The sequence below is a fragment of the Pezoporus occidentalis genome, unplaced genomic scaffold (assembly GCF_034315485.1).
Source record: "Pezoporus occidentalis ecotype Australia unplaced genomic scaffold, CSIRO_AGI_Poc_V1 ctg70, whole genome shotgun sequence".
Taxonomy (NCBI): Eukaryota; Metazoa; Chordata; class Aves; order Psittaciformes; family Psittacidae; genus Pezoporus; species Pezoporus occidentalis.
Genome location: NW_026916053.1, coordinates 146413 through 168235, shown reverse-complemented (window position 1 = coordinate 168235; position 21823 = coordinate 146413). Strand labels below are relative to the sequence as shown.

At 49.7% G+C, this 21823-nt stretch overlaps 1 protein-coding gene across 1 annotated transcript in view; it reads right to left on the bottom strand.

Annotated features, from left to right (window-relative positions):
* Positions 1–1369: 1369 nt before the first annotated feature.
* Positions 1370–21823, bottom strand: part of B4GALT5 (beta-1,4-galactosyltransferase 5) — a 37882-nt gene continuing 17428 nt past the window's right edge. The window contains exons 2-9 of the mRNA XM_062642359.1: positions 14485–14619; positions 10208–10321; positions 9300–9424; positions 8515–8631; positions 7496–7683; positions 7147–7269; positions 6643–6744; positions 1370–4459 (exon numbers count right to left, since the gene is read on the bottom strand). Coding sequence (XP_062498343.1) covers positions 4312–4459; positions 6643–6744; positions 7147–7269; positions 7496–7683; positions 8515–8631; positions 9300–9424; positions 10208–10321; positions 14485–14619 — 1052 coding nt within the window. The 3' untranslated portion in view covers positions 1370–4311. The remainder of the gene's footprint in view (positions 4460–6642; positions 6745–7146; positions 7270–7495; positions 7684–8514; positions 8632–9299; positions 9425–10207; positions 10322–14484; positions 14620–21823) is intronic.

Below are 21823 nucleotides of genomic sequence, written 5' to 3'. Positions count from 1 at the left end.
GGTGCAAAGCTTCATTAGCCTCTGCCGCTCCACAGCTCACATGGGATGGGTGCCATAAAAACATAGGTGAACAGGACAGAAACTCCTGCCCCAAGCTCCTGCCCAGCCTATCCAGCAGTTCCTGGACAGGGCACCCCCCAGGGCTGCTCCAGGTGGGCTAGGATGCTCGAAGCCACAGGTGCCCTGTGGTCCAGCTTCATCCCAGGCCATTGCAGGCAGGTTTATTGTGCCACATGGAGATGAAGGGGAGAAAGAAGTGGGAGGAAACACCCTGCTTTGGTGGCTCTTTCTTTATGCGCTCTGCATAAAAACTTGAGGATTTTGCAGGGCAAAGGCTGAGCTGTTTTCCAGCCTGAGCAGGGAGCCCTCTGCTCCACAGACATGGGGTGCTCAAGAGGAAAGCCTCAGCACTACCATAGCTGGTAGCTGTGCCAGAGCTACAGTGCCATGCTGGGCCCTCGCAGGGCTCTTCTCTTGGGCACCATCCTGGCACAGCCCATGCAAAAAGGAGCTTGCTCCCAGCTCTTTCTTTCACAGCTGGCCCAGTGCGACGGTCCCATGAACAGCTGAGATGAGAGCTGGAAGCTTCCCTAACCCTTCCCAGTTTCCCTGCACTGGGCAACCCCAAAGTTCTGTGTGCACCCATCTCCTCCAGCCCCTGCAGGGGTGATGCAGGCAATGCAGCCCCCACAGGTGGGGTGCACCCATGGAGGAACACAGCCACGGAGGAACACAGCCCTGACCCATACTGGGGTCAGGGAATCCCAACAGCTCCCAACCTCACTCCTGCAAGCACAGGGGGAAGCAAGGCCATTGTCCCCAGGGTGGTGGCAGTGGCTGGAAGGATCCTGCCATCCCACAGGCTCCAGCCAAGTGCCATGGGTGGGAGGAAGCTTCCCAGAAGACAGAGAGCTAAATAAAGGCAAGGCCTGGAACAACCCGGGCTGCCAGTTATTTATTCTAGCATGCCTGCATGCTGCCCGGCAGGAGAAAGGCATTTTAGAGCTGCCACAAGGACACTTGTCTGTGTGCCTGGGTTTATTGATCAAAAATCTCATCTCCAGCCCTCCCCATCAACATCTTTGAGCCCTGCACCACCTTCAGCCAAGTATCTTCCTAAACACACCTCCCTCAAAGCAGCGAGCACCTCCATCACTGAAGCAGATGCTTGGAAAATAATAAGAGTAATAAGAGGGTAATAAGAGCTTAGGGAGCAACCCCATCCTGCACTCAGTTTGCTTCTGGCCAGCCCTAATGAGACATTTCTAACCAGGGCTCACCTTTCTCCACTCAAATTCCAATCAGCACTTACCTCCTATGGCAAAAAAGCACCCCCCAACCTCCTACAAGAACAGCAACCAGTGCACTCTTTGTTCTCGAGTATGTATTTTTTACTGAAAAAATCATTCATAAATTAACAAATACAAAAATGTACAAACACATGGGTAAATAAATGCAATGACACAAAGGATTGCTTTGCTGAGAAGTGTGTGTGTGTTTTCAAACACTAGTCTTCAGTGCAAAAACGTCCCCCTGGCACCTCTTACAAACAGAACGGTAAGCTCGAAAGCCATGATGATGGAAAAGCTACTTTAGAGTTTAAAGCCACTTCTGATGGTGAGCGACCCGAAGCGCGCGGCTGTTGCTCTGACGGCACCTCCTTCAGAGGAGCAGAGCTTTACAGACAATTATTAACTGTCAAGAAATAGTTCTGCAAATAAAGCCCACATGGCTCATTTGAGAGGAAAAAAGAAGAGAGAAATCAGCATTGAACAGGACCTGCCCTGCAGCGGGGCTGAGCGACGGTGGGGACATGGAAGGGGTGAATGAGTGGCCTTGTTGGATTTCAGCTGCCAGAGTATGTACAGGTTCTCCTTAATGCGAGAATTTCTTACACCATAACAGCACATGCGCTTGACAGTATGTTTTTAACAGTTACGTTTACTATACAGTATTTGACATAGCTGATAAGATTAACAGTGCACATTTTCAGATATTCCACGTTTTATAAAAGGGGGGGGAATCCAACGTGATTAGAACAAAGGAACTATGAAGAGGGATGCTGCTGGGGGGATGGACCCTTTCGTGCCAACCGTAGAGTGCATTTCTGAGCAGAGGTAACAGCTTTTTGTTCAACACAAGGTGCGATGGGTGTCAGGTACACATCGAGGGCTGAGGATCCCGACTAAGGTAGTTTAAACACCTACTCACACACACATGCATGATTCCTGGGGTAGTGAACTTGGACTGGTTGAAATACATTCCTTGTTTGAAGCACCATTAAACAGACAGATTTCTAGCAAGGTCTCAAGATGAAAGAAGAGAGGAGCAGAGCAATGCGGGTTCAGCATCTGAAAAGGGTCCATGTGAATTAGAGATCGAGATTCAGAAGCAAAAGTCTTTATTGCTATATGTGCCATAAAAAGCAAATCCTCACCTCTGCCTACAAATAACCAGGTTGAATCCCCTCAGGAAATGAGTTTAAAGCACATGTAAATTCAAAGACTTTAAAACCTAAGTTACAAACTTATCAGCACTTTTCAAGGGCAGGCTTGCTGTCCTTTCATACCGGCCGATAAGGATCTACACAAGAACTCGTGTTTTCTAAACTAATGTCTTCTGGATACAGGTTAGGAATGCCCTGGGCAGTCACACCCACAACAGATGCGTATGGGGATCATACGTCCATGGAACTGAGAAAACAATGTAAACCATGAGAAGGAAACTGAAGGCAAACAACGCAATTAAAAGAAAGTTAAAGTACTTTGGAGGTTAAGTACCCACCGCTCTTATGTATAAACACAAATTAAAAAGCAACCCCCAATGTATTTACTTTTAAGTCAGAGAGGTCCAGTAAAAGTGACTGTGTTGGTCTGTGTAAGGACTGGATTGAGTGTCAGTGGGGAGGAGAGCCCGGAGCCCAGCTACCCACAGCAGCACAGGACAGGAGGGGATGGTAGATGGGAGAAGGCAGGGGGCACTCCAGTTTGGATGGGTATCAGACCAAGCTCCCTGGTTCCCGGTCCTCATGTTTTCACTAGCTTGATGCACGTGTCCTTCATTTCTCTTGCTCCCACTAACCTGTGACAACCTGCCCCATGGGCTGCGCCTGTGCCAGCGCTGCTGTGCCGATAGCGATAACCAAGTGCACTGCCTGGCTCTGACAGCACCTTGGTGTGCTGCTGGACTTGCACACTAAATACAGACTAAAACAACTTCTAAAACTGTACTATTATGTTGTAGGAGCAATAGTAGGGTGCTGTTGGGCTGGGGAAGGCTCAGTGCCCCATCCCAAGAATGGCACATGGGCAGGAGCGGCCAGCACAGGGGCTGCGCTTCCTGTGGCAGCATGGATGTGAGCTCGAGTAGTCTGCCAAGCTCACACTTGCCATCCATGGGGTAGAGAGCAAGAGGTTTTATCCCATATGGCTTTTGGATTCATTTGCACATCATGTTGCAGAAGTGACAGAAAGGGGAGGTTTACCATAAATATTCCCATTTCCTCACTCCCCCTGGAAAAAGCCACCCGCGTGGTTTCTGGAATGAGCGATGACATGGCTGTGTTTCTCATCTGCTACACTGGAAAGTTTAGGGCCCTGTCCCACAGACATTTCTGCATATGCACATATTTAGTCATGCAAGCAGCCTCACTGGCTTAAAAGGGAACACCTTGTACAAGTACAGTGATGCACACACAAGTGTTTGCAGAAATCAGGACTAAAATGAGTGACCGTATGTAAACCTCTAGCTTGGATTTGAGCCATAGGAGAAAAATTAAAAGGGGCAATTTACACAGCATATTTACACTTACACTTCTTTAAGAAGCGATTCTGTTGTATATACTTCAAGCAGGTCATTTAAAAAACCCCACAGACATAGAAGAATGATATCAGAAGTCATTTGATCTCCCACTGGGGCAGCTGCTGACTGAATCGCTCCCGACGTTCACTATGGAGAAGCTGGAGTCCCTCAGCTGAGCTGCTTCCCAGAGGAGAAAGCACATCCGAGGTGAGTCCCAGTGCCAGAGATTGCTGGAGGAGGAATGTGGAGGAGACAAGAGCAGCAGGTCAAACCGTTGTCCTGAAACCCAGAAAGCAAATGGCGGAAGAAAGAGACTGCTGAGCTTGCTGCATGAGGATCAGGCTGGATTGGTACAGCTAGGGCAATTTGTGCGTGCACTTTCAGCCTTATTCTCCAAAATACTGTGATCCTTCATTAGACAAAGTGTTGCTTGTCCTCGATAACCCTTGGAAAAGGAAGTCTAGCGTGGTGCTTTCGTGGTGAAGGGCAGAGCAAAGTTATTTTCTCCTCTCAATATTCGGTCACCAGAGCCAGCTCCGGTGTCAGGTTAACAGTGATGTTCTTATACAAGGCGTCATACGTGACGTTTGGAAAGTAGTTCAAGTTATTGAGGCCGTCCAGGGCTTGTCTTTCTTTTGACTTCCTCAGCAAGGCATACCTATGCAATGAGAACCAGAGTCCACAGTCACTTCCACATATCCCACAGGCCTGCGAGGTCCTTCCAATGCTACTAAAACACCCTTTAACAGTCAGTCCCAACAGCAGCTACAAAACAACAGATTTCAGAGCCCTTAATAAAGATAAATGTCACATTTTCTACATTGAGTATCTATATTAAATGCCCCAAAGTTTAGAAAATTACAGTCCATCACTTGATGAAGAGCAAAATGCTCTGTCCCGCCAGCATCCAGCTGTAAAAACAACCTCTAACTCCAGCCCAAGGCGTGTGGGTCCCATTCCTAGAAGGGGGGTGAGCTCAGGGGGTCCTGTTGAACCCTCACCACAAAGCAGATGAGGGGTGATGTGGACCTTTCCATTTTTTAGCAACTGGATCACAAACAAGAGCAAAACTAAATGGTTTTAGTCAGGTGATAGGGGACGAGGAAGTAAAACTAGAATAATGATGATTTGGGGAAGGAAACTGCAGCTGGTACACAAGAACAGCCTCAACCAAATTTAGGGGCAGCATGATGAGATGTAAGGGCTAAGGGTGGGGGGGAAACAAACTAAAATAAGCACAAACATAGGCAGCACCAGGGCAAGTGGGAACTGAGCTGAGATAGGGAAGGGATATGCCAGGAGGAAAAGGAAGATGCTGGCTAACAGCAAAGAGGGAAGTGCCAAAGCCAGTTTCAAAGAAGTCACAGCATCAGAACACAAGCAGGACACTTGGTGTCTTGGTGAACACTTTTCTCCATGGATGAGTTTTGGGTCTCCCTGCTTGAGTGGGAGAAGCAGCAGACTTCCAGATGGCAGCAGCTAGCACTTGTCCATTGCTAAGGGCAGAGCAGAGGGGAGCAAAGATTTCACGAGGCACAACTCAGAGGATTATCTATTGCCAAACCTTGCCTAGGCTGGGTGTCAGGCTCCAGAGACAGCAGTGGAGGCAGAAGCACCCAGTGGCACAGGTATCAGCCTCACCGGGGAGAACCATTGCCTTGCTCATCTTCACTGCAGATCCCTCCCTCCTGCAGCACTGACCCACAAATCCTGCTGACATAGGACTAGAGCTCCTGCCCAGGGTCAGGAGGAGACCGGGGAAGCATCAGGAACAAGTGCTCAATCCACTGCACTGCCAGCCTTCCACACCTCAAGGGTTTGACCACATATACAGCTTTTTAAGCCAAAACCAACTTCTGTTTCAAGAGTGAAATGAGAGAAGTGTCTCTTATTCTGCTTGCACTCTGACAGAAATGAAAACTAGGGCTAAAGATGACATAACCTCAAATGGAAACTCCCTGAAACGAGTCTTCTGTAAGAAGAGACCAGCAGATAGCTCAAATGGTATCTGCAACATAAACCCTCCCTGCTGCCTCTTCTGCCAGCAGCAGCCAGGAGCCCCTCTGCAGAACAGAGCTTGCACTGTCCAACAGCTCATCACACGAGAGTCAATTCCTGCAGCTGATTGTAAAAAAGGTATTTCTCTGCTGATGAGTTTTCAAAAGACTCAAATTCTACCAAGGTTCCCAGTCATGCAACCAACCTCTGCACCCTCCAAACAACCACGTGAACAAAGGGGTCAGGGCCCTCTGGAAAGCTCTAAAGAGAACGTAGCTTTTTGAGAGAAAAGACTAAAAGCACACAGTACTTGTGCTCCTTAGGCACAGGGGACAGCCACTGCTCCTGATGGATGTCCAGAGTCTTGCAAAAGAGCAAAGCCTGAATTCAGGGGCCCTGTACACCCACCCTGATTTGGGGCCAACAGGCAGGAACAGAAGAATGGAGAGGGATGAGTTGCTCCATCTCAGCACTGCAGTGGAAGTGTGTCGGAGCTGCTGCCATCTCCCTGCTTGCATACACCATCATTATAGAATGGTTTGGGTTGGAAGGGACCTTAAAGCTCATCCTGCCACAAGCAGGGACACCTTCCACTAGAGCAGGTTGCTCCAAGTCCTAACAAACCTGACCTTGAAAACTTCCAGGGATTCAAGGACCTCTCATCAGAGGGATACAGGGTATGAAACAGAGGGATGGAGGAATCCAGGCAGCACTCAGCCTCCATCTCCCTGCAGTTAAGTTTCCCTCGTGAGTTAAGGCTGTTACTGCCCTCAAACAGCTGCCTTGTACACGGTACAGATTCTTTGCAAAGAGCTTTGGGATTCTTAAAAATAATGTACTTGCCTTCCTAGGAACTGCACTTCTCCTCGATGATGGTGGGGAATTGATTTGTATTTCCCTGTGTCTCCTTCTGGTCGAGTCACCGAGTAGCCTGCGTACTGCACTCTGCGTTAGAAAGGGGAGGAATAAACAGAACATAGGAATCAGTCATTGCACTTGCTGTGTCATCAGCACTTGCCAGGGCTGCACAGTTCATGCGCACGGGGCTCCAACAGCAGCTTTGCCTTTCCACCCAGCAGATAAGCTTATCCTTATGCAAACCTCCCCATTCCAGCCTGGGCCCTGGGCAAGTCACGCTTGGCACCTCCAAGCTTCAGCTCAACAAAGATCAGCCTGAGCTCAGCAGTGTGGGATACTGCAGACAGAGACAGTAATTTCCCAACCAGCACTTCTCTGTTTGCTTCCCATGTACTGCCTGGAGCAGCCCCTGCTCCCCCCGAGACACTGCAGCTGGGCTGGCTCACAGAACCACCCTCAGAAGCAGAGCTCAGGGATGAGCTCCCATACCTGTTCCAGAGGTCATCATCTTCACCGCCCCAGCCCCAGAAGGCATTAGGGAAACCGTTGATCTTCTGAAACTGCTCAACAGTCAGGCCGCTCACCCCACCGAAGAACTCGTTGTAAGGAAGCCTAAGTAGGAAAGAAGGGGTTAGGGCAAAGCCCACCAGGGCTGCAGCTCTCCCGCCTGCAACGGGGGAAGCCTGAGCTGTGAGGATGCTTTCTTCTATTGCCCTCTCATGCTCACTTCACACAAAGCCCCAGAAGCAAACAGAGATTAGTCTTTCCCTTTAAAGAACCAGAATCTAACACTGGCCCCTTAGCTGTTATGGTAGTGGGGAGGAAGAACAGTGCTTACAGATACATGTACTTATCCAGCTTGGCTGCAAAGTGCCTCGGCATCTGTCCGCACCCATAATAGTTACGGTCATTTTCTGGTATGTGGTCCACATCGTGAAAGATGAGACAGTCCCAGTCCAAGTCCTTCATTGCTTCCCGAAAGCCAACGTTGAAGAGCATGGCACGGTTAAAGGGTTGGTTTCCAGCCTAGGAGGGAGAAAGTTCCTTCTCAAGAGAAGTCCCGTGCAGTTCGTGCTCTGCATCTGCATTCTCAGCCTTGTCTAGAAAGCTGCAGAGGGCAACCAGCTCCCACACTGGTGCCACAAAAGCAAATTGATGTATTGGGACAGACTGGCAAGACCAACCAGGACTTAAGTGTTCAATTTTGCAGGAGCAAAAATAAAGATGCTAAAGTCCTATTATATAGACGCTTAAACAAAACAACCCATTTTTGATCCGTCTTTTTAAGATGAGCTAGATATGGAGAAACATCTACTGGGTGGATGAAGCCAGACAGCAGAAGTGACAGGTTCACATACACATCAAATGACTGCCTTATGTTTTACATTCATGAAGGTCATCTAGAAACTGGCCAGACAAGAATTGCCTAACTCTGGTCAAGCCATTTCTGTGCCTATGGGATGCTCCGCAGCACTACTTCAGATATACAAAAATAGCACACTATTTAAACTGCAAACACCTGGATCACAGTTGCCTTTTTAAAAAACACCTGCTCCAATACAGGATTAACAAAAAAAACCAAAACAAAACAAAATTATCAATTTTTTACGTAACTTTTTAGGTAAAACCAGTCATTTTGGGTCACACCTCTCAGCTGTGCCACTTTTATGCAGAATGGGACAACTTCCACACGGCAACATGAACCCTGAACCTGCCAAGGGTCAAATGATGTGATCTGGCAGGTAACCTCCTTGGCACACAGCGCAGAGCTACGCCTGCAGCTTTGGCAGGCACATCTTTAGCGCAGCACATCCGTGCCCCAGCGGCTGCTGCTCCAGCCCCCCAGGGCTCACTCACTTGTTCCACGACGTAAAAGGCGAACTGTAAACGTTGCCGCTGCAGCATGGGAATAAGGTGCCTGAAGAGGACAGGAAGATGCTCGTATCGATTGCGGAATGGGATCAGGATCGCCACCTGACAGGGAGAGGACACGGCTCTTACTGCACCGAACCAGCTACTCCTGCTGCCGAGCAACCCTCGGGACTGGCTGGTGTGGTGTTACAGGAGCAGCACTAACCATGGTGTCTCAGCTCTGCCATGTAGGGCTGAGCAGCATGAAACCCTTCCAACCTCCACAACATGGATTTCCTAGTCACTTTGGGGGAAGCTATTGCTTTGGGGAAATTCAATGCAACCTTGAGTGGAAGGGAGACACACAGCTCCCCACCTCCATTGCTTCTGCCCATGCCAAGACCTGCTACCACGCTGCCCTGAGCCACCTTCCTCCGGGGTCAGGAGTCTCCCACACTGCCACCTTACCTCTCTGGGTCAAATCCCACCCAGGATAGGGCAGCAGGGGCAATGGGAGGGCCAGCAGCAGGGAAGCAGGGAGGAGCTTGTTGCCTGGCTCCTTCATAGTCCATGCAGAAACTCGGAGCTGACTCATGCATCACTAAAGCAGCCCTTGAATTCAGTGTTTCCTCCCTAGGCACTGCAGCTCCACACTTCAGAGATCCTTATATTCATTACTCTGAAGCTGCAGTACATCAGAGATGTTCCCAGTAATGTCTTTCCACCCCCACCCAGGACTCTCTGTTCCCCTGTGCTCAATAGTGACATGGGACTGCCCAGCTCCCCATTACCTTCCAGCGAGGCAGGCAGTCACTCGGCTTCCAGTGGCCTCCCAGCTTGATGGAAGGGTCTTTTGAGAAGAACTGGTGGATATCCTCCATCGTGATCTCGCTCATATTTACATCAATGGGGCCCTCTGCAACACAGCGGGGAGAAGCAGAAGAGGGGGTCAGGAACTGCTGTGGTCCTGAGGCAGCTTGTGCCTGCTTGGGACAGAACATTGCTGCATCCCTGCCCTCTAGCCCCACCACTGAATGCAGACAGCCTCTTCTTTTCCCAAGCACCAACAAAAATGAATAGGAAATGCTGCTGGCATGACTTGCAACACCTTCATCTCCTCAGCAGATGGGCTCTGCTCAGCTTTGCGACTGCTGTTGGATGCAGTTCTTCCATCAGAGACCCGCACTGGCCAGGGCACCCTTCTACACCTCCATACAGTTTTCCAGCACACACAAACCCCCACACCTGAGCAGGGAGCCCAATTTTCCACTGCAATTTTGCTTTGGTGGAAGCATTTCTCCCAGCTGCAGTTCCCTCTGGGGTGGATCCAGCCCCGTGTCCTGCACCAGCCCCTCCTCAGCTGTACCAGGACAGCTCAGAACTGGAACCAGCAGCGCTGCCGAGGGGGCACCACTGCCCCTTGAAAAGGTCTGGCGAGCCTCTGCACCAGCTCACAGTGTTTGCCAATCAACGGGCTCCTGCTTCGGCATCGAGACCTGCCTCCAACAGAGCAGGGATTAGTGTGAGTGGGTAAACAATGAGTTTCCAGGAGGAGACCAGGCTCCAAACAGCACTCTCATTCATCTCCAGGAGCTGGCAGGGAAAGGTGCAATGCTGGTGAGCTGGGGAATGCCACAATGTGCCCTCTGAGGCCATGGGGAGCAGGAAAGGGGTACAAGGCCACTGGGATGCTACTCACTCATAGAAGGGAGCCTCTCAGGACAGGTGTGGTTGGGGAAGTAGGTAAAGTCTTCAGGAAGAAACGTTGTGGCTTGCAGAAAGGTGTCATTGTGGTTCAGGTCAAGAGGATAATCTGGGGGATGGGGAACAAAAAAGGGAAGATTTAAAACAAGTTTACTTTTGATCTGCAGGTCTTTGTTATTTCCAGCCACCTCCTTGTGTGAGCAGCCTGTAAATGCATCCATGGCTGAGGATGTCCCCAGCAGCATGGGGTGTCCCTGTGCAGCATGAGCTCTATCTGGACCTACAATTCAGGCTTCACATTTTCTGACCTAAGGAAGAACTTTCAATGTCACCTTTAGGTATCACAAACAGCTCAAAGCAAAGGAGCACATGGCACTTGGAAGGAAAAGCTACTTGGCACCTTGTCCCTGAAGGACCACAGCACAGTGAAAGGGAGCATGCTCCTCCAGTGGGTCTTTTCCAGGTCTCAGTGCCAGTCAGGAGTGTCAGTGCAGCAGCCTGCACAGGGAAATCCTGCCTTCCATCCTCCTCAAAAGATCAATGAAAACGATCATGTTACACACAGCCTCTCCTCCAGCTTGTATTGTGCAAGAGCAGAGGAGCCCAGCACAGCATACTTCCTTATTTCTCCAGTACCACCATTTCTCTGCATCCTTTTTCCTCCTGGGCAAAACCCTTCCAGCCTCTTACACCTGTAAATGTCTTCAGGAGGTTTTTACATTACTGTAGAAAGCAGAAGTTCATGGTTAAGTTGCAGCTTTGCATAACGCATCCTAGTCAAGCACGACTTCATTTTAGGCACTAGAGTTAAGTTCCCTGCACCAGCTGCTACAGAAAGATGCTGCCTCTCCGCTTTCTCCAAGCATCAGGTGCTTAGCAGAGGGCTGGCCTTTAGATCCACAGCACCAGCACCAACCTTACACCCTGCAGAGGTCCTGGAAAGCAGCCATTTACAGCTGAGCCACCCAGTCCCATCACAGGCAGCTACCAGAACAACGTGCTCTCGTCCTTTCCAACTCCCCTGACATGCGCAGGCATTCCTGCAGCAGCTAGCTGCAGAAGCATGCCATGGGGCTGACAGTCACCATGCTAATTCAAAGCAAGAGCAGCCCTGGTTTCTCATGGGCATAGAACAAACCAGCTGGTGTTCAGGCACATGGAGACAAAAGAAGGTCTAGTGTCCACCCCATCATACCCTGAGAGCTGTCCAGGTAGCTCTGCAAAGCCTTGGGCACAAGGATTGCAAGTGACCCATCAGTAAACAGTCAGGATGGAACTGGATGATCTTAAGGTCCTTTCCAACCCAAACCATTCTATGATTTACAGAAGGTAGCCAGATTCAGTTATTTTACTGAACCAAGTGTGAAATTCAGTTTTTTTTTCTTTTACCCAGCAGCTAAACCTTTCAATTCATCTCACACTTAGTTTCAACAACATATTGATAGCGAAAAGGTTTCACATATTTCATCCCCAGAACAATTAAATAAACCCAGAATTACAGTGTAATGAGGTGAATGAATCTGCTAAGATTAAGAGCTAAGAACCCAAGTCATATGTAAGGATAGAGACATTTAAGTCATTGCATAAGCACAGTATATTTTCCATAGCAGAAAGGCTGCTGCATTTAATAGCCACATTAATGATATATCAAGAAAAAATAATCTAGTGACAATTTCATCCTTTAAAGCAAAGCAGGGAGGGCTGCCTTTACCTGCAAGGTCAAGAATCTTTCATTTAAATCAACTGGGACAAGTCATTGCTGGCCTGATATTCCAGCTTGCTTTATTGTGCTGGTAATCACATCATTAATACTGCTTATTCATGCTAATAAGTGGTACACAAACTATTTCAGACTCAAGATGGACTTGTAAACAGAACCTAAGGGCTTTCCAAGTATGATAGATAATGTTTTGGATGCTTGATACTGCTCTGTATTTTAATCACCAGATTCCCATTAAATCCCTAACACTAGAGCACGCTCTCAATACTTAGCCCAGCAGATAATGTACAGTGAAGCTCAGCTCCCCCTTTTTGCACCAAGGGCTGCCTTTTTTGCTTGCAAAAGCACAGAAGGGATCCCTCTTGGCTCACTGAACAGGAAACCTATTACTGCATCTATTAGCAAATGCTGGAAAAGTTATAAATTACTTCCTCATTTTAACACGAGAGGAAAAAAGCTAAGGGCAAAGAATAAATGCAGATGGATGGGGACAAGCGCCCTGTGCTTGGTCACCTTGCCATTCACAGTGGGGTACTGCATTTTTAAGGAATCTGCCAGAAATTAAGGTCCCAGGAGGACACATGCACAAAGAACAGCACACATGATGTATGGGAAAGGTTGCAGCTCAGAAAGCATCAGCCTCCAGTTCCCAGGGCTCCCATGCAGCTGGAACAGGGACAGCTAGAGAGGGGCTGCAGTGTCTTCTGCCCAACTGGTTTGTGACCTTTGCCAGATCACTCCCAGCTGCAGCACCCCTGTCCTTCCTCTGCATGCCTCTCCTTGGAAGAGTGGAAGGAATGCAGGGATGAACACCCAGTGCTGCCCACAGGGTAGGACAGGGGCAGCTGCTGCGGTAGTCAATGCCTCTGGCTGGGTCCCCCCTTGCAGCCATACCATGTGAGTTTGCTCTCCTGGCCATTGCACTGGGGAAGGATGCATACACCAAGCAGTGCCACCACTCAGATCCCACCAAGGCTCCTGAAAACAGAGTCAAGGAGGGAAGATACTGATCCTGGTGTTAGTATAATGCTTGCAGCCACAGTGCCATGTGCCTTCCAGATGTCACCAACATCCATCATGTGCCTGCTGCTTTGACCTGCCTGCCAGGGAAGGTCACCCAAGGATGGTGCATAGTGCCTGTATATGTCAAAAACATCCTTGCAGCTGGAGTTCTTGGGGCAGGATAGGCATCAGCCCATGCCAGAGCTGGGATGGAGATGAGGCTCAAGCAAAGCCAGTTATTTTCAGTTGCAGCAGTACTGGCATTGCTGACACTAACATGGTAACAACTTCCTTGTCTGCTGCAGGCAGGTTTTTGAAGGTCTCAGAGTCCTGAGGGTCAGGACCACAGCAGAACAGCTCTTGACTCTCATCACCACAAGCAGTAGCACTGGAGTGTCCAACCCTCCTCCCTTCAGGGGCTCAGCCACTTCCTCACCCTGCATCTGCTTTACGCGATGTTTCCAGCCTTCAAAATAGCTCAGAATGGCAGCCCTGGCCAGCTTCAGCAGGGGGAGGAGGTGACCCTGGGTGTCAATCTCTTGTGCAAGTTGATAATTCCCCTCCCGTGCCCATCGCTGGTCAGAGTACAGCTGAACGGGCGGCCACATCACTGCTCCTCGGCATGCTGGGCAGCAAGGACACAGCTTGTGTTTTGCTATTAATTAGGAAATAATCCTGCTCTGTAAAACTCTATCAGCCCCTGCTGAGGAGCCCTCACAGTGGAGGAGCTGAGCTCCCCAATACCAACTGCACCAGCAGGATGCACCAGTGACATGTCAGCAGGGGAGGTGCATGCTCGGTGTCACACCAGCCCAAAGGCAATGCCTCAGCCCGGCTTACGCAGCCATGTGCATTTATGCTTCACGGTACCATATTTACACCAAAATTTGTAACCCTGTTATGAGCTTTGTATTCCGGATGATGAACAGCCTGGGAGTGGGAGCCTGCAACTCCACTCCCTGCATTCTGCCCAAAGTTTAACGTATTATTTGTGGCACATCTCCAGCCAAGTCATCTCTGCTCATCCTTGCATGGGAAGAGCAAAGCGTATGAGCACAGGCTCCTCCATGTGCACAGAGCCAGAGCTCTGCACATGCATGTGCCTGGGAAGTGACTATTTACCTATGAAACTGAATTTGAAAGTATTTACCCTCAGACTGGTTGAAGCTAACAAATGAAACTGCTGGAAAGCAATTTCAGCTCAACAGTCCATCATTTGAGACCTTTCAAGGTTTTTACCCCTTGTCCAAGTTAGAAGCATTTGAATTTTATATGTATATAAAGAAAATAATTACGATTAATATAAAGAAATTCTATTCTATTAATATAGTCTTTATACATAGCATATATACACATTAATTATATACATAATAGGCATTTATGTTATTTGTAATATCTATTCATACATATCAAAAATAAAAAGGAAGCCAAAGTTCCCACCCTGCATTTACCAGCACAAATTAATCCCTCCAAGCAAGAGTGGTTCAGGCCAACCTGATTTCCAATGGAAATGGAACCTTTGATCAAAATGACAATTACTCAAGGAATACCTGAGTCATTCACGCTGCTGTTCCTCTTGGCATAGGCACTGCGGACCACCTGCTCGTACACCTGAGCTCCTATTGTTCGCATGTTCTCACGAATCATGATGCCTCGGGCTTGCATCATGAAGAGGTAGGTGTTCACTGCAGGGGAAAGAAAAAAGGAGCATTTCCATGACCATCAGGTTCTGTAGGAAAGAGAAATAGGAGTCTTCTGCAACCATTCCCTGCCTCCTGCTTGGTTTCAGCTTCCTCCTGCCTGGAGGACCCCCAGGTCACACATGCCTTGGTTATCTGGTGGAGCTAGGAAGAGCACAGACTTGGGAAGCGGAGGTGTAAGGCTATTTAGAAACCCAGCTGGTTAATAACAGGACCATACCCAGCTAGACCTGATGATGCAGACTGTAATGCAGCACTGCAGCTTAAACAACTGTACCTTCTGCTTCCTAACCAGGGAGATTTAATTAGGAAATATTATTATAACAGAAAACCTAAGCTGCAGGCCTGCAGAAGGGCATCCATTCCTAGACTGCAGCACCAAGGGCTGACACTTGCTTGGCAGAGGTACCACAAACCCCATCCCAGTACCAGTCTGAGCACACCAGCAATCCGTATGTGCCAGAGCAGGCTGCGTTTTGCAGCACAAGCCCCCTGCTCCCCAGGACCAGCCCCCCAGGCAGGTTCCTTCCCCTCTCCTTTCCTGCTGACCCCGTGCCCTGGCACTGCTCCGGCTGAGCCTGCTTAGGTTTCAGTTTAAGCTGACACCCGGCACTGGCAGGGACGGGCCCCAAAGCAAACAGCAGCAAGCACAGCCCTGAGTCACCAGCAGCACCCACAGGGATGGTAGGACTGCCACCCATAGGGACAGGAGGACAGCCACAGCACCCCTGCACTGACATCTTTTAGGCTTAAGAATGAAGGGGCGGGGGGGAATGATTTGAAAATAGGGAGGAGGGGAGATCTAGAAGGCAAATTCTGCACTAGTAATTACAAAAACAGGTCAAAAGACACCCCAGGAGGGATGAAGAGGGCACCAGGCCAAGGAAACAACAGGGACCCATCACAGAGGAGGGCAGCAACTGATGAAATGTCACCAGGAAACATCCGTAACAGGTCATTTCTACAGCAGGCATACCACAAGATGCAATAGCCCGGAACCAGCGGCTGCCAGCGCCAGGAGGGTGCAGTCATTGCCAGAGTCACCGGGAGCACAGATTAGATAGGACACCTGGGAGGTGGCACCACCACTGGAAAGCAAGGGTCACCCCAAACACCACCCACCGGTACATACGCTGATGTCCTGGTGTCCTTGCCCTGCTTTCCCCTTCTACACCCACAGCGCGAGCCGGGCTCCAGAAGGGCTGCCCACACGCATTTCCCAATCCCAACTGTGTTTTGTTTCCACACAGCTAAGCAAATATTTGAAGAGGCGATGGAGCCCCACGCCGTGCCCAGAGCTCGCACACCATGCCCGGGTCCTGTGCCCAGCCTATCCATGGGGAATCACCACATTTTCAGCAAGAAGGGGGTCGGCTGCATGTACTGCTTGGCAACTAAACGGCTTGCAATGAGATGTTAAATGCCATTCAAAGCCCCTCCTTATACGTGTACCCTTCGTGGTAGAGCCAGTGATAGCACCTTAAGCCGGTGGTTACACTGGCAACGAGCAGGGCTGCCTCAGGCAAAGCTGCACCCAAACCCTCTTTGTTCACCCACTGCTTTGGGGGCCAGTTCTGCAACCGCCGGGCTGGTTAGTGACAGCAACAAGATGAATGTGTGCTCTGCTGCAGTTTCCTGGCAAGATCCTGGAGTTGCAATGACAGTGAGAGGCAGAAAGGGCTGCTCCTGCTTGGAAAGGCTGGGAATTTGCTTTAGCAGATCCCCAGGGCAAAAGGCTCAAGGAGAAGCTGGCATTTGATGCGGCACTACAGGCCAGAAATGAGTGTAGCTGGAATTCCACACACAAAGCCTTATACCCAGCCCTAGAGCCTGCAGAAGCTTGCACTTGGACTCAACTCCTGCTTGGAGGTCGGCATGAAACCGCATCATCACCCAACACCATCTCCAGCCCCAGCATCCCTTCCTGACGCAGCCCCAGTTTAGGCAGCTGCCAACCAGGACTTATGGAAGTGGGAGTTCCTGTGGGGAAAAGAAAGGTTTGCGGAAATGGGCTATTTAGGGTTAGTGTAAGTGAGCAATGCAATTGGGCTGGCATGGCCGTGGGGTCTAGGGCAGGATACACAGGGCAGCTCCAGCCTGACCTGACCATACAGGCCAGGCAGAGAGCAGGTCTCCCAGATGACCACAAGACATTTGTGGGGCAGCTTCTTCTCCAGCTCATCAGCCCAGGTCACAGCTCTGCCTCAGTTGTGAAGGCAACACATTATGGGTTGATGGCTTGGGCATATGGCTCCTAAGGACATGTCTATAGCATCTTGCACAAATGGCAGCATCCACCCCAAGCTACAGGCAGAAGCATTGCAAGGCTCTAGCAGGAAGTAGCACAAACCAACACATCCAGCAATAGAACAGCATCCTCCAAAGCCAAGCAAGCACAGCAGTGCATGAATTCATAAGGGAGAGCAGCACCACACAGCTTCACCTCAGCCATCAGCAAGCAGTGAGCTGCCCAGCTCCCTTTCCAAACTCCAAAAGACTAATCAAGAGCTCCTCTTTGCACAGAGCAAAGGGTGGCTGAAGACACTCAAGACGAGATGTTTATCAGGACCAGGTTATTGATAAGGGAAGAGGGAGCAGCAAGCTTGCACTTTCCAGCTTGCACGGAGGCATAATTCACTGATGCTGAACAAGTGATCTAGCTTTCTACTTCATTATGCCTTCTACTCGCTGGGTAAAGCAGAACCAGGTTTGGTGAAGCATGAAAGGACAGGAGGCACAAATCAGCATCCAATCCCTGCCTCATTTAAGGAAGAGGGAGGTTTCTCGGGCACAGTGAAAGCACCATTTGTTCCTGCTCCTCGGCGGGCAGACGGAGCAGGGCCTCGCCACAGCCACATGACACGGCTTGCTGGGTCGGACTCGCACGGAGCAGCAGTGGGAATCCTGAACAGACTGTCACAGCAGCCACCATCCCAGGGGAGCGCCAGCACAAACAACACCAGCTTTGTTTAAGGCAGCAGTTGCCTTCTCACATATTAACCCCTTTACTCAGACGATGAAGGAGATACCTGGCCACGGATGAGATGTGCCATCAACACGCCACACACACACAGCATCAAGAACCCCACACGACCACACCGACCCGAGCCCCTTCTGCCCCCAGAACCGCCTGCCACCATGAGATAAGCTTCACAAAGCCCATGCTTATCCAGCACACACAATTCATTTGGGTTAGAAAATCAGACTTAAAAACACATTATTGAAAACATTTCACTCCCCATAGCTACACAGTGCTTGATTTAGCTCCATGGGGCCACCATGTGCAAGGCTGGGTCTGGACCAACATCTGGGAATCACTGTACTGAATTCAAACCTCACTCCTCGGTTTACTTTGCTTTTGATGAGCAAATCTGCCATGTTTAACATTTATTAAGGCTGACCCTACAGAGCCTAAGGCACCTGTACCCAAAAGGCAGCGTTTCCCATAGCCATAGTCCCAGAGCCACCAGCAGCACAGGAAGGAGATGCTGAGAATCCCCACCACGGCCTCTGTCAGGGAAGAAACACGTACACATGCACTGGCAATGTGCTCAGCCTGAGCCAGAGTGCAGCCAGAAAGCAATTCTCTGTGCTGCAAGATACTGCTAATCTAATCACACAGGATGATCTCAGAAATTACACTGGCCTTCTGCCTTTATTCCATTTGAGCACAGAGCACTTCAGACCACATACACGTTGTGATAACAGCCTGGCTGACCAGCAGGGCAAGGACAGGAGAGGGATTTTAGCTGCTGTTAGGGGAGATGGGGGTGGGGATCACACTAGCGAGGGAAGATGCCCCTTTTCCTACTGACTTCCAGCACTGACCCTCACAACCCACAGAGAAAACAAGCAGAACTGAAGAATCAATTTACCCAAATGACTGCATTAAGCTTATTCTTGTTAGTTCATTACAGGATAAGACAACGCTGCTGGGATTTAAACACATGGAAACCATGACATTGCACCTACAGCTTGCCACCAGCTGGAGCAGAGGCACGTGGCTGAACCCCAGGGGCAGTGCAACCTGCGGGATGCTGCACCCCAACTTCCCTGCTCACAAGTACCAGGGAGGCCAAGTGCTTATCCAAGCCAGGAATGGATGCAACAACTTCAACCAGGGAGGTAAAGTCCAATTACATAAATGAGTGCTGAAGTCTTCCTGTAATCATTTCTCTGTTGGTATTTTTGGAGCACTTCTAATCAAGAAACAGCTGACTCTCCCATGGAAAATTAATTTCACCATGATGATATGTACTAGAAGAGGCAGCAGGGTAATTTGCAGCTTGGGAGTTGATTCAGAAGAGGTCTGACTGTGATCCATGCCAGCTACCAACACAGGAAGGAGACAGACCTGACACGTCTCGCTCCTGACCCCAACACGCTTCTTTTGCCTGCGGAAAAGACCTTCCTCCAGCACCCTCCGGCACAGGGGATGGTGCGGTACCCGAGGCCCCGAGCCAGCAGAGACAGCCGCCGGAGTCAGGAAGAGGGGCAGGAGGTTCACAGCAGGTCTGCACGCCTGCAGCAGTATCAGCACCCAGCACAGCAGCCAGGCTTTCCTGAGGAAGAAGCAGGTCTTCCTCTGCTTTGAGATTTAGGGTTTTCTGTCCCATTCAGCAGTTTTTCCCCAGTTCATTAGTCCATCAGGGGCCCTCTGTGAACTCACTGTGGGCCCACTGCAACGTGCAGCCTTCTGCCAGCACTGGGGTTCTGGAGTATCTGGACCTCATCCCAGCACAGGCAGCCCCACCAGCCCCCATCCCAGCCCCGGGAGCACACATCTCAACCAACAGAGTCATAAATCAATGTACAACCAGGGAAACTGCTGCTGTGCAAACCGCTTTGCCAGATGCTCGGAGCAGACACGAAGCACCCAGCAGAGCTTAGAGGATGCCTATGCATGGGAAATGTGACAGATACCCTGATGGGATGAAGGTCCCACAGGCAGCAGGGATGGGTGCTCAGGTCACCCCCAGTGCCCCATGCAAACACCTCTGGTGGGGCCCAGAGACAGCAAAACCAGCAAAGCCATGCCTAGTTAAACCTTTTGTTAAGCTCCACCAGCAGATCCCCAGCATCAGTTCAGCTCCATTAGCAATACAAAGAGGTTTAACCAAACTAAACCTCCAAGGAACAGATAGACTGTTAGGATTGTCTTAACTTGCAAACAACCTAACCAGGAAATTTAGCAGCATCCCATAGGTAATACGCCACGAGACCTCTGTCGCTATTAGCCTTCAAGTGGCACCACACACCCCAGACAGAGGGTGCCTGAAGAATTAAATAACAAGTTCCTATCAGTTTTAGGGAATTTCATATTAATGCCACCAATGTTACTTAGCTCTTCACCTCCAAATAGCACAGGAAGGAATAACTGGGTACGTTAAGTGATCTAACAATTAATAGTGCAGCAGCACTGAGCTGGAAATGACAAACCACCCATCACCAAAACTGGCACGTTCACAGCCTGCACGTGCATGAAGAAAATGTGGCTGAGCATCACTGCAGTCTCCCATCTTCCAAAGCTTGAATACAGGGAACTTGTATCTGAACCGTCTTAGGGAAAAATGACCCCAAAGGGGGAAGCAAATTCATATTAACCTAATAGTGAACATTAAAAATTCAGGAACATTGAAGACAGCAACTTTTAGTTGCAATCCCACAGCTGGTTGAGCTGAGGCATTTGTGCAACTCACTTTGAGGAACAATTTTAAGATACCTATCAAGAGGAACACGATGTGCTCTGTATACATGGGAAAACTCAGAAGGCCAAGGGAGTTCATGGAGTGTTTGCAGCACCAAAGCACCCATGGAAGGAACTCTGTGCCCCAGCAGCAGCCAGTCATACCCAATGGGTCAGCGAGCAGCCCAGCGCTGACACGAGTGTTACCCCGCACCGTGCAGGTGATGCTGCAGTGGGGAAACCAGAAGGACACAGTTTACCCATGCACCAAAGCAGGAATATCAAGGATGGCTTAAGATCACACAGGGCTTTGCAAAGCCCAAGAGCAGCTTGACTCCTGGCCTCTGCTGCAACTCCTCTTTGGAAAGAAGGGCGTAGTGACACGTGCAGGCTGGAGCATAGAGCATAACAAGCATTTGCCCAAGTTAAATATTGCCCTTCCTAGAGGGATTCGGACTCTCCTACATTAACTGCAGTTCAGGAGATGCAACTGCACATGACTGCATCTCCTGTTTATTTTCCACCCCTCCTCCTCTGCAGTGATGGGCAGCTCTCCCCATCTACAGCCTGCCCTTCCCATCTCGCCTCCCTTTGCCAGGGTCAGTGCAAACGCTTCCAAAGGAGAAAAAGAGCATCAGCTGCCAGCAGATTTCTCCACACACAGAGCATAAAAGCACAGCACTCACTGGGCACTTGTGGGCACTGCACAGTTAAATGCACAATAAAAGGCTCTTCAGCAGGCGGAGTGAAATGGTTGCTAACCTCTCAGGCTGGCAGCACTGCCAGGCTGCTGCTGGATACCGACAGCAAACATTTACAGTCCTGCGTTTGTTCCCTAGGTTCATTAGGAGACAAAGTGGTGGGAATTCCTGCTTCCTGGACACAGTCTCACAGCAGCAGGAATCCTGATGCCTAAGCCCGATGCTCATGTGGGATCAGGATGAGGAAATGGAGAGCTTTGGTTAAAATATAAATCAATAAGAATTAAGTGAACACCCAGCAAGGGAGACGAAGAAGCAAATACTCCCCAGCGATGCCCCTGATGCAGGAGGGCAGGGAAGGATGTGGGCTGCTTGGGACAACTCCTTGCCTCCTGGGTCATGGGAAAGGAAATCCTCCACTGCAGGCAGCCCCCACCACCAGCCTGGGCATCCTACTCATCAAACAAGCATTAGGATGTGCAGGAAAAGGGGATGTGGGGTGGAACTGTCCAGGAAATGCATTCAATAGGGAGTTTTCATCAGGGCTGTCCTTCGCCAGTTGAAGGAATCTAGAATACAGCCAGACCACAGCAGATAATAAAAGGCAGGTTGGATGGATTTTAAATTCTATATACATCACACACCACTTAAACAGATTTTGAAATCACCAATTTGTTAGTGCTCCAAACTAGGAGATTAACTATACCCACTGGAGAGTATAAAATTGTCAAGATAAAACCAAGTAAACAGGCAGGGATTTACTGACTCAGTTCACACAGCACCAACTGCACTGTCTAAAGCT